We start from the raw sequence: 13,410 nt of genomic DNA, 5'->3' as shown, positions 1-13,410 counted from the left end.
CTTGATGTGCCTCATGACGAGCCTCTCGAAACACTTCATGACGACGGATGTGAGTGCGACGGGACGGTAGTCATTGAGGCAGGACACTGAAGACTTCTTCGGCACGGGGACGATGGTGGCAGCCTTGAAGCATGTAGGAACGACGGTGCTGCTCAGGGAGATGTTGAAGCTGTCAGGAAGAATCTCTGCTAGCTGGTCTGCACATCCTCTAAGCACCCTGCTGGGAATATCGTCTGGTCCAGCAGCCTTCTGAGGGTTGACACTGCACAGGGTTCTCCTCACATCGGCCACGGTAAGACACAGCACCTGGTCATTTGGAGGAGGGATGATCTTCCTCGCCGCCACGTCATTTGCTGCCTCAAAACGAGTGTAGAAGTTGTTCAACGCATCTGGGAGGGAGGCATCACCAGCACAGGCAGGTGGTGTTGTCTTGTAGTTGGTGATGTCCTGAATTCCCTTCCACATGTGCTGTGTGTCTCCGCTGTCCTGGAAATGGCTGTGGATTTGCTGGGCATGTGCACGCTTTGCCTCTCTGATGGCTCGGGACAGCTTGGCCCTCGCTGTTGTTAGGGCAGCCTTGTCGCCTGCTCTGAAGGCGGAGTCACGGGTCCTCAGCAGCGCACGCACCTCCGCGGTCATCCATGGCTTCTGGTTAGCGGGTGTTGTGATGGTCTTGGCTACAGTGACGTCATCGATGCACTTGCTGATGTAGCTAGTCACTGACGTCGTGCACTGCTCTAAGATGGTAGAGTTGCCATCGGTTGCAGCCTCCCCGAACATGTGCCAGTCAGTGTGCGGAAAGCAGTCTTGAAGAACAGAGATGGCTCCTGCTGGCCAAGTTTTCACCTGCTTCCGAACTGGTCTGGAGTGCCTGATGAGCGGTCTGCATGCTGGGGAAAAGTGGCATCTGCCATGAAGCACCCCACCACCCAGGACATGGCCGCTTCTCATTACCTCCATCAGGGAGGAGGGACAGGAGCCTGAAGACACACACTCGACATTTCAGGAAGAGCCTCTCCTCCACCACCATCAGATTTCTGACTGGACAATGAACCCCTGCACTCTGCCTCAGTAGTTTCCTCTCTTTTTCACTGTTTATTCAATTTAATTTTATATATATTCTTTATTGTTCATTAGAGTGTTTTAATCATGTACTGCTGCCACAAAACTACAAATTTTATGACAAATGCCAATGATATTAGACCTGATTCTGATTCTGATCCTGTTCTAATTGTGCGTGTTTGTACCACACTCCTCCCCGTGTGCTGTTTCTCCAGGCTCCCGGTCACAGGGTCACCCTGCACGGACACTGGCCTCATCTCCAGGGATGCAGTGGGTGTGTTACCCCAGCCCTGCACTGTCTCAGCCCCACTGCACTGGGACCGTGAGCACAGCTCTGGACACAGGCAGACAGTGGGAACATGTGGGATCTGTCCACACTCATTAATCCAGGCCCCTCCACAGAAATCTTACTCACCGTACACCTTAAGTTGGAAAAGTTCTGAGTGTTCATTTCCTGTATTTCCTGTTGCAGTAATCACCTCATATTCGGCAGCGTCCTCCTTCCTTAGATCATGGATTTCCAGGCTGAAGTTTCGGTAATGAAGAGTTATTCGGTTGGTGTAATTGGTATTAAAGTATTGAACCGATCCTTGTGAGCATCGTGCTAACTTCATTCTGGGTGATAACCTTCTCCACACAACCTCGTCAATGCCTTGACTGACTGAGGTCAAAGGAGACAAGGAAACCGAGTATCCCAGGGCTCCATTCACAATGACAGGGGAAGCTCCAGTCCTGGCTGAGGAGACAAGAGGAGACAGTCAGAATGTGAGCTCAGTGACTGGAGGAGGAATCACATACACAGGGGCAGACCATGCGGCCCATTGTCTGGCTTCTGGCCCGTGAGTGATCTGACCCACAGTTCCTACATCACACAGTGAGCTCATGGGAGGAAACAGAGTGAAGATTCTCTGCAACCAGGCCTGAGAAATGATGTCAGGGAGGCAGAGACATGGCAAAGGAACTCGGTGAAGCGAATAGTATCGGTGGAGAAAGTAGAAGCATTTGGGGAGTTTGAACAAAAACGGAATAGAGCAACACTCTTACAGTTCAGGGCATTAGAATTCAGAGTTCAACTCTGGCATCCTGTGTAAGCAAGTTTGTCCGTTCTTACGGTGAGAGCGTGTGTTTCCTCCCACAGCCCAAAGACATGCCGGTTAGTAGGTCAATTGGTCATTGTCAATTGTCCTGTGGTTAAGCTCGGGATAACTAGTTGGGTAGCTCGTAGCTCGTCTGGCCCTAAGGACCTGTTCCAAGCCGTATCTCTGAGCCAATAAATAAATTATATGGGGTAAATGGGAGGGTGTGAGCCATGTGGAGGAAGAGATTTCTGAAAATGGAGAAAGACATAAATAGTGAGGTGGAGAATCGAATACCGGAGAGTCTGAGTTTGGTATCTTTGGAATAGAGATGGACGTTAGAAATAGTTTAAAGCAGTGATCAGATTGCTTCTTTCACATCAGTCGTGATGTAGGCCTTAGTACAATTAATGAATTTAAAGAGATAAGTAAAGTAAGTGGTAATTCTGTAATCTGGGAATTTTACAAGGGAAAATTACGAACATCTCATTTCTATACTGTATAAAAGGAGGAACTTTCCACTGTTTATTTGGAGTCCAGGACGCCCTGATTGTGAGGCCGACTCCCCATGATATATTTCGTAAATAAAGTGGGTTTGATCCACTTTGTCTTTCTCTTTCAATCTTTTTATTAGTTTCATAAAATATAAACATGATATAATAGTAGTACAAAGTTATTGGGAATACATTGTTATAATTAACATGAGTAATTATAAAACCAAATAATACTTAATTGACAAAACTCCAAATCATATAGGATACCAATGAGTAATACAGAACAAAAAGAAATATCTAGACAAAAATCATGAAAAAGGAAAAAAAAAATAACCCCCCCCCCCCAAAAAAACTAATCTAAACAGAATTAATCAATTAAACTGAAAAAAAGACCTGGGCTGTTTTAACATTGTAAAAGTGGGAGAAAAGAAAACCTTAGTGTCGACGAATCCGTTCCTCTCAACCAACATTACAGAGAAGTAAAATAAGTTTGGAAATGGTCAAATTACATCCTATCAAAATGCTGAATAAATAGCCTCCAAGTTTTTTCAAATTTAATGGAAGGGTCATAAACCACACTTCTAATTTCTTCCTAATTTAAACACAATATAGTTTGAGGAAACCAGTGAAATACAGTAGGAGGGTTAATCTCTTTCCAATCAGCAAAATGAATCTTCTCGCCATTAAAGTAAGAAATGCAAGCAACACACATAAAAGTTGCTGGTGAACGCAGCAGGCCAGGCAGCATCCTGCTGCGTTCACCAGCAACTTTTATGTGTGTTGCTTGAATTTCCAGCATCTGCAGAATTCCTGTTGTTTGTATTTAAAGTAAGAAATGCAATCATCTGACGAACTGAAGAGGTTAAGTGATTTGACTCTATCATTCGTAACCCAAAAATAGCAGTAATTGGGTAAGGTTGTAAATCTATGTTCAAAATAGTTGAAATAATATCAAAAATATATTTCCAATATTTTTTTCAACAAAGGACATGACCAAAACATGTGAGTTAAAGAAACTATCTCGGAATGACATCTATCACATATAGGATTTATATAAGAGTAATAACGAGGTAATTTATCTTTGCACATATGAGCCCTGTGTACTACTTTAAACTCTATCAATGCATGTTTAGCACATATAGAAGATGAATTAACTAATTGAAGAATTATTTCCTATTTTTCAATCGGTATTATAACCTTAAATTCTCTTTCCCAATCAGTTTTAATTTTATTAGATACATCAGGACATAAATTCATAATTATATTATAAATAATTGCTACAACACCTTTCTGAGAGAGATTTAAATCTAAAATTTTTTCCAAAATATCCATTGGATAGAAGTGTGGAAAATTAGGAGAAGCAGTAATTAAAAAGTTTCTAACCTGTAGATATCTAAAAAAGTGAGATATGGGTAAATTATATTTATTAGATCCTGTGGCCCCTCCTCATCTATGCAGTTCCGATCTCGACAGTCGAAACCTTAGAGAGGAGGGTTAGCAACCACCTCAGGAGATGGCTGGTGCTGCCAAAGAGCCTGAGCAGCATCGCACTCCATGGACACCACAACAAACTGCAACTGCCCTTCAAATCCTTGGAGGAAGAATTCAAGGTAACAAGAGCCAGAGAGGTGCTACAGTATAGGGACTCAAGTGACCCGATGGTGGCTAGAGCAGGGATCCAAGTAAGTACTGGCAGGAAGTGGAGGGCAGAGGAAGCTGTTCAGGAGGCAGAGGCAAGGCTGTGTCACAGGAGGCTGGTGGGAGTGGTCACACGAGGCCGAGCTGGGTTAGGATCCTTTCCAACTCCCCAAATGGACACCAGAGGGAAGGAAAGGCGTCGTCTAGTTCAGGAGGAGGTGAGAGCAGTAGTGGAGGAGATGAGAGCCTGCAAGGCGGTGGGAATGAAGCAACAGGGAGCTTGGACAAGATGGGAGAATGCGGTTGAGAGGAAAGTGACCTGGGCTGATCTTTGGAAAGCCGAACTACACCGCATCCAATTTCTCATCCAGGCAGTGTACGATATGCTTCCAAGCCCATCAAACCTGCACACATGGGGCAAGGCAGAGTCATCTGCGTGCCCACTGTGCTCCAAGTGAGGAACCCTGGAGCACATCTTCAGCGGCTGCGCAAGGGCACTTGGTGAGGGACAGTACAGGTGGAGGCATGATCAGGTCCTGAAGACCATCGCTGAAGCCGTCAGCGCAGGAGTTGAGTGGGCGAAGCAGTCCCGACCCTCCAAGCAGAACATTGCCTTTGTCAGAGCTGGGGAGCAGCCAATACTTGCCAAAAGAACATCTGCAGGCATTCTGACCTCTGCAAGGGACTGGCAGCTGTTGGTGGACCTCGAAGGGCAGCTGAAGTTCCCCAACCATATCGCAGCCAGCACCCTGTGACCAGACGTTGTCCTAGTGTCTGAGTCGACTAAACAAGTTGTGCTGCTGGAGCTGACAGTCCCATGGGAAGAAAGCTTAGAAGAGGCCTTTGAAAGGAAGCTCTCCAAGTACGCAGGACTGGTCAGCAACTGTCAGCAGGCTGGATGGAGAGCGAGGTGTCTCCCAGTGGAGGTTGGTTCTAGGGGACTCGTAGTCCGTTCTTTAGTTAGAGCCTTCAGCATTTTGGGTATCGAGGGAGAGAGGAAGAGGAGAGCCATCCGCAGTACCACTGATGTGGCAGAGAGGGCCTCAAGATGGCTGTGGCTCAAAAGAGGGGAGCCATGGAGTCATAAGTAGCTAGCCATCTGGACACAAGCTGGGGTCTGTCCAGCCCTGGCTGGGTCACCTGGAGGAGGTTGTATGATGTTGAAAGACCCGAAACACCCGATGATTCCAGGAACATCACTGACGATGTGTCCAGAAGCATCAATAGATGTATGTACACAACAGATAATTGATCAAAGGACATAAAACAATTATCCAAAAATAAATCACGAAATGGTACTATACCTTTGATTTTCCAATCAAAGTAAGTTTGATCCATAGTGGAAGGTTGAAAAAAGAAATTAGATGTAATAGGACTTGCTAAAATAAATTGGTTCAACCCAAAAAATTTTTGAAATTGAAACCATATACGTAAAGTATACTTAACTATTGGATTATTCATTTGTTTATACAGTTTAGAAAAAATGAATGGAAGCCAAGTCCCTAAAACCGAACCCAAAGAAAACCCTTGTAATGAATTACATTCAAGATTTACCCAATGTGGACTTGAAGTTGCATCCAGGACTTGTAACCAAAATTTTAAGTATCGAATATTAATTGACCAATAATAAAATCTAAAATTTGGGAGTGCTAACCCCCCCCACACCTCTTTTTTAGATTTCTGTAAATGCCTTTTACCTAGCCTAGGATTTTTGTTCTGCCATATATATGAAGAAATTTTTGAGTCAATATTATCAAAAAAAGATTTTGGAATAAAAATTGGAACCGATTGAAATACATATAGAAATTTAGGCAAAATAATCATCTGAATAGCATTAATCCGACCGCTCAAAGATAAAGGTATTGGTGACCATTTAGTAAACAAAAGTTTAATCTGATCAGTTAAAGGTAAAGAACCAACTTTAAATAAATCTTTGTACTTTTTCGCAATTATAATCCTTAAATATGTAAAAGAGTCAGTAACCAATTTAAATGGTAAACATCCATAAATAGGAACCTGCTTATTTAGGGGAAATAATTCACTCTTATTAAGGTTTAATTTGTATCCAGGAAAATTATCAAATTGAGCCAACAAAGCTAGAATAACAGGAATTGACTTCTCCGGATTAGAGAAATACTATTATCAAATATAGTGATAATTTATGTATTTCATTTCCGCGGATAATACCAAAAATGTTGGGCGAGTCATGGATAGCAATTGCTAAAGGTTCAAGGGCGATATTACATGGTAAAGGACCAAGAGGGCATCCTTGCCTAGTACCGCGAAATAGAAGAAAAAAGGGAGATCTTTGATTATTAGTGCAAACCGAAGCTGCAGGGGTATGATATAACAACTTAATCCAAGATATAAATATCGGACTAAAATTACATTTCTCAAGCACACTAAATAAACTAGGCCACTCAACTCTGTCAAAGGCTTTCTCAGCATCTAATAAACAATATTCATTAACCTCCTAATATTAAAAGATGAATAACAGTTTTTAATAAATCCTGTTTGGTTCATAGATATAATTTGAGGTAATACCTTCTCTATCCTTCTCTAAAAATTTTTGAAAAAATTTTTGAATCTACATTCAAAAGAGATATCGGTCTACAAGATGCACAATCAGTAGGATCTTTATTCTTTTTAAGAATTAATGAAATAGAGGCTTCGTAAAATGATTGTGGTAATTTACCTAAACTGATTGCTTCTTTGAATGTTCCAGACAACCAAGGAGAGAGAATAGAGGAAAAGGATTTAAAAACTTCCACTGTAAAACCGTCCGGACGAGATGCTTTACCAAAATTCATTGATGAGATTGCAGTTGTTATTTCTTCCTCTGTAATAGGAGTTTCTAATGAGAAGCAGTCTTTGGGTGATAGTTTCGGAAAATTCAGTTTACTTAAAAAATCATGCATGATATTAAAATCATGAGGAAAGTCAGAGTGATATAAAAAGGTATAAAATTCTTGAAAAGTTTTGTTTATCTCGACATGATCAACTGTCAAAGTATCATCGTGTTTACGAATCTTAGTAATTTGACGTTCAACCGAAGCAAATTTCAATTGATTAGCTAATAATTTACCCGATTTATCACTATGAATATAAAACTCACTTTTCATTCTCATTAATTGATTTTCGATCGAGGATGTTAATAATAAACTATGTTCCAATTGAAGTTCAACTCTCTGTTTATACAGCTCCTTACTAGGAGCAATAGTGTATTTTTTTTATCAATTTCTTTAATTTTATCAACCAACAAGAGTATTTCATTCTTTGTACGTTTTTTCAAACCAGCCAAATAGGAAATAATCTGACCACAGATATAAGCCTTAAAAGCATCCCATACTGTTCCACTGGAAACTTCTTCCGTAGTATTAGTTGCAAAAAAAATCAATCTGTCCCTTCATAAACTTAACAAATTCCAAGTCTTGAAGCAAAATGGGGTTAAATCGCCATTGTCTATTAGTAGAAGTATCCATAAACTTAATAGAAAGTTTCATTGGAGCATGATCTGAAATGGCGATAATGTCATAATTATAATCAATTACAGATGGTATTAATCCAGAGTCAATAAAAAATAGTCAATTCGAGAATAAGAATGATAAACATGTGAAAGGAATGAGAATTCTTTGTCCTTTGGGTGTAGAAATCTCCAAATTTCCGAAAACCCAGAATCAATCATAAAAGCAAACAACAGGAATTCTGCAGATGCTGGAAATTCAAGCAACACACATCAAAGTTGCTGGTGAACGCAGCAGGCCAAGCAGCATCTGTAGGAAGAGGTGCAGTCGACGTTTCAGGCCGAGACCCTTCGTCAGGACTAACTGAAGGAAGAGTGAGTAAGGGATTTGAAAGTTGGAGGGGGAGGGGGAGATCCAAAATGATAGGAAAAGACAGGAGGGGGAGGGATGGAGCCAAGAGCTGGACAGGTGATAGGCAAAAGGGGATACGAGAGGATCATGGGACAGGAGGTCCGGGAAGAAAGACAAGGGGGGGGGACCCAGAGGATGGGCAAGAGTATATTCAGAGGGACAGAGGGAGAAAAAGGAGAGTGAGAGAAAGAATGTGTGCATAAAAATAAGTAACAGATGGGGTACGAGGGGGAGGTGGGGCCTAGCGGAAGTTAGAGAAGTCGATGTTCATGCCATCAGGTTGGAGGTTACCCAGACGGAATATAAGGTGTTGTTCCTCCAACCTGAGTGTGGCTTCATCTTTACAGTAGAGGAGGCCGTGGATAGACATGTCAGAATGGGAATGGGATGTGGAATTAAAATGTGTGGCCACTGGGAGATCCTGGTTTCTCTGGCGGACAGAGCGTAGATGTTCAGCAAAGCGGTCTCCCAGTCTGCGTCGGGTTTTTTAAAGAAATGGGCTTCCCTTCCTCCACTATCAACTCTGCTCTTAAATGCATCTCCCCCATTTCACGTACATCTGCTCTCACTCCATCCTCCCGCCACCCCGCTAGGAATAGGGTTCCCCTGGTCCTCACCTACCACCCCACCAGCCTCCGGGTCCAACATATTATTCTCCGTAACTTCCGCCACCTCCAACGGGATCTCACCACTAAGCACATCTTTCCCTCCCCCCCCCTCTGCATTCCGCAGGGATCGCTCCCTACACAACTCCCTTGTCCATTCGTCCCCCCCATCCCTCCCCACTGATCTCCCTCCTGGCACTTATCCATGTAAGCGGAACAAGTGCTACACATGCCCTTACACTTCCTCCCTTACCACCATTCAGGACCCCAAACAGTCCTTCCAGGTGAAGTAACACTTCACCTGTGAGTCGACGGGGGTGATATACTGCGTCCGGTGCTCCCGATGTGGCCTTCGTCAGGACTCGGCCTGAAGCGTCGACTGCACCTCTTCCTAGAGATTCTGCCTGGCCTGCTGTGTTCACCAGCAACTTTGATGTGTGTTGCTTGAATATCCAGCATCTGCAGAATTCCTGTTGTTTACCCAATAAAGGGACATTGTTTCTATCCCAGAGTATCCACAGTCATATCAGTGTGGATACCGCAGGTACATTGTTTCTGTCCCAGACCATTCACAATCATATCAGTGTGGATACCATAGAAACATTGTTTCAGTCGCAGATTATCCACAGTCATATCAGTGTGGATACCATAGGGATATTGTTTCACTCCCAGACTATCCACAGTCATATCAGTGTGGATACCATAGGGATATTGTTTCACTCCCAGACTATCCACAGTCATATCAGTGTGGATACCATAGGGATATTGTTTCACTCCCAGACTATCCACAGTCATATCAGTGTGGATACCATAGGGATATTGTTTCACTCCCAGACTATCCACAGTCATATCAGTGTGGATACCGCAGGTACATTGTTTCACTCCCAGACTATCCTCAGTCATATCAGTGTGGATACCATAGGGACATTGTTCCTATCCCAGACTATCCTCAGTCATATCAGTGTGGATACCATAGGGATATTGTTTCTACCCCGGACTATCCTCAGTCATATCAGTGTGGATACCATAGGGACATTGTTCCTATCCCAGACTATCCTCAGTCATATCAGTGTGGATACCATAGGGACATTTTTTTCTGTCACAGTTTATCCACAGTCATATCAGTGTGAAGTTTTAAAGACATTGCTCACACCCCAGATTATATCCAGTCATATCTGTGACTGAGATGAGGACTCCGAACCTAATATTTACAATTTTGCCAATGATGCCAAATGAAGTGAGATTTAGAGTTGTATTGTGAGTGCAAAGACTGTTAAGACAATAGACAGGCTGTGTGGGTGAGTAAAACCGTGACAGACGCAGTACAATGCTGAAAAACATGAAGTTATCCTCGATAGAAAAAACAAACTACTAAGCTTAAGAAGTGTTGTTCAAAGGAAATAAATCTCCTTTGTAGATGTCACAGGAAATCAATGTCCAGATACAGGAAGCACTTTGGAAGGCATAAACACAAGAGGTTCTGCAGAGCTGGAAATCCAGAGCAAAACATACAAAATGGAGGGAGTTGAGAGAGAGTGAGAGTCATTCTGGCGGTGGAATTGAAGATTAGAATGTGGAGGGTGATAAGTGAGTGTGAGAGTCACTCCAGCATTGGAATTGAAGATTAGAATGTGGAGAGTGAGGAGTGAGTGTCATGGTCCGGATCGGGGTCCCTTTAAATTTAGCTTGTTTATGTTACAATCTGGACTGTTGATTCCCTGTTTTCCCGTGTCCCTTGACTTTGGTGATTAGAGGCAATTAACACTCAGCTGAACCGGTATTTTTTAGTCTCCAGCTTTCAGCCGTTCGGTGCGAGAGCGTCTGCAAAGTCACCAAAGGCACAGAGTGCCGATGTCATCTGGCCAGAGCAAGCCTAGTCTCTGCTGAAGCGAGTGCCAGTAGTTCGCCCTTCCTCACCGGAGCAACCCTGTCCAGTTACCTCGCCAAAGCGAGCCTGCAAAGTTTCCTCACTGAGGTGGGTCCATCAGTTAACCCGCCGGAGGGAATCAAGAACCACTGTCTACTGTTCCCAGGCTGAGTCAAGAGCTCGTCACTACCCAGAGGTTCCAAGTCAAGTCCTGGGTCCGGCAGCATTCAAGCACCAAGTCAAGTCCTGGCCCTGGCAGTCTGTGATTCCTGTCCTACCCCCTTGTCTGAATCCCTTCTCTGCCCTTTTTGCCTCTAGCCCTTGTCTACGCCCCCCGCCTGCACTTTGGTCTAGTTCCATCACCGGAGCTAGATAGGTATTGTCTGGTGTTCATTCGTGTTTGTCTTATCTTGTCTTGTCCTCACCTCCATGGGGTAAATCAGGCCATCTTGCCGCTGCCCCGCGGGGGGTCATGTTCTGTCTTGTCTTGTCCTCGCCTCTGTGGGGTAAGTCATGCCGTCTTGCTGTTGCCCCAGGGTGGGGGGGAGTGTCGTGAGTCCCGGCCCTATGTCCTGTACCCAAGGAGGCGTCCCGGCTCTCTGTTCTGTGTGTGAGTCCCGGCCCTATGTCCGATACCCAAGGAGGGGTCCTGACTCTGTGTTCTGTTTATGTGTCCATGGTTCCATGTACCTGCTCTCTCGAGACCGAGGTTCTGTGTTTCCAAGTTCCTCCTCTCCTTAGCCCATGTCATGTCCTTGCCTGGTTCTGGGGTCCAAGCCCGAGGCAAGACCCAGGTACTGGGTCCTTGCCCAGTCTCTGGCTCGGAGTCCATACCCTAGCCTTTTCATGTCTCCTCTAGTTCCGGGAGCCGATTCCGAGTCCAAGCCCAGACTCTTGGTCCCAGCCTAGTCATAGTCCTGAGTCCTTGTCCAGTTCGCTATTTCCTGCTCCTGCCTTGCTCTCCTGGTATCAAACAATAAAGTAAATCTAAGTAACCTCACAAGATGTGTCTTGCATTTGGGTCCACCCTTGCTCCCAATGCCCCGCCATTGTGACAGTGAGAGTCACTCTGGTGTTGGAATCGAGGATTAGAGTGTGGAGGGTGATGAGTGAGAGTGAGAGTCCTGGTGTTGGAATCTAGGATTAGAGTGTGGAGGGATTTGAGTGAGAATGAGAGTCACTCTGGTGTTGGAATTGAGTATTAGAATGTGGAGGGTGATGAGTGAGAATGAGAATGAGAGCCACTTTGGTGTTGGAATCAAGGATTAGAGTGTGGAGGGTGATGAGTGAGAATGAGAATGAGAGTCACTCTGGTGTTGGAATTGAGTATTAAACTGTTATGGATGTGAAGGTTACCATGACAAACCTCACCCTCAATGGCAGCAGAGAGTCTCTCTGCAGACTTTACCATCTCTCTCCATCCTTAAGGAGATCAGAAATGCAGTAAGTGTCTGACAGGAAACCCACGAGGCCGAGCTGGGTTAGGATCCTTTCCAACTCCCCAAATGGACACCAGAGGGAAGGAAAGGCGTCGTCTAGTTCAGGAGGAGGTGAGAGCAGTAGTGGAGGAGATGAGAGCCTGCAAGGCGGTGGGAATGAAGCAACAGGGAGCTTGGACAAGATGGGAGAATGCGGTTGAGAGGAAAGTGACCTGGGCTGATCTTTGGAAAGCCGAACTACACCGCATCCAATTTCTCATCCAGGCAGTGTACGATATGCTTCCAAGCCCATCAAACCTGCACACATGGGGCAAGGCAGAGTCATCTGCGTGCCCACTGTGCTCCAAGTGAGGAACCCTGGAGCACATCTTCAGCGGCTCCTGGGTTGGCAAGAAGGACTAATCATACAGCTGTTACACTAAAGTCAAGTCATGTCTATTCTGCTTCCAGCCTTGTATCTATGGTGTGTATAAATAGTATTCGCCACCCCCCACCCCCCACCCCCCAGAAGTTCTCATGTTTTACAGTTTTACAACATTGAATCACAGTGCTTTAATTTGGTTTTTATTGACACTGATCAATATATAAAGACTCTTTCGTGTCAAAGTGAAAACAAATCTCTACGAAGTGATCTAAATTAATCACAGATATAAAACACAAAATAATTGATTGCATAATTACTCACCCCCCCCTTCAAGTCACTATTTAGTAGATGCATCTTTGGCAGCAATTACAGCCTTGAGTCCATGTGAATAGGTGTCTATCGGCTTTGCACATCTAGACACTGCAATTTTTCCCCATTCTTCTCTACGAAACTGCTCAAGTTCTGTCAGATTGCAAGGGGATTGTGAGTGAACAGCCCATTTCAAGTCCAGCCACAAATTCTAACTTGTTGTCTGATTTGGCCACTCCAGGACATTAGCTTTGTTATTTTTAAGCCATTCCCTGTAGTTCTGGCAGACTGCATCAGGTTTTCCTCTAGGATATCCCTGTATTATGCTGGTTTCACTTTACCCTCTACCCTCACAGGCCTTCCAGAGCCTGTTGCAGTGAAGCACCCCCACAGAGTGATGCAGCCAACATCATGCTTCATGGTAGGGACGGTGTGTGGTTGATGATGTTTGGTGTTTGGCTTATGCCAAATATAACATTTAGTCTGATGGCCAAAAAGCTCAATTTTGGTTTCATCAAATCATTGAACCTTCTTCTAGTTGACTTCAGAATATCCCACATGCCTACTGGCAAATTCTAACTGAGATTTCAGGTGAGTTTTTTTTCGCAACGGTGGCTTTCTCTTTGCCACTCTTCCATAAAGCTGTGACAGGTGAAGCACCCGGGCAACAGTTGTTGTATG

At 44.3% G+C, this 13,410-nt stretch overlaps 1 protein-coding gene across 2 annotated transcripts in view; it reads right to left on the bottom strand.

Moving 5' to 3' along the window:
* LOC140194700 (SLAM family member 5-like) overlaps positions 1-13,410 on the bottom strand; it is a 43,634-nt gene that overhangs the window by 21,186 nt on the left and 9,038 nt on the right. For both annotated transcript variants that reach the window (XM_072251956.1, XM_072251957.1), the window contains exon 2: positions 1,478-1,798. In XM_072251956.1, coding sequence (XP_072108057.1) covers positions 1,478-1,798 — 321 coding nt within the window. The remainder of the gene's footprint in view (positions 1-1,477; positions 1,799-13,410) is intronic.

Source organism: Mobula birostris, chromosome 3 (assembly GCF_030028105.1).
Source record: "Mobula birostris isolate sMobBir1 chromosome 3, sMobBir1.hap1, whole genome shotgun sequence".
NCBI lineage: Eukaryota > Metazoa > Chordata > Chondrichthyes > Myliobatiformes > Myliobatidae > Mobula > Mobula birostris.
The sequence above is the reverse complement of the archived record's forward strand: the minus strand, read 5'-3'. Positions and strand labels throughout refer to the sequence as shown.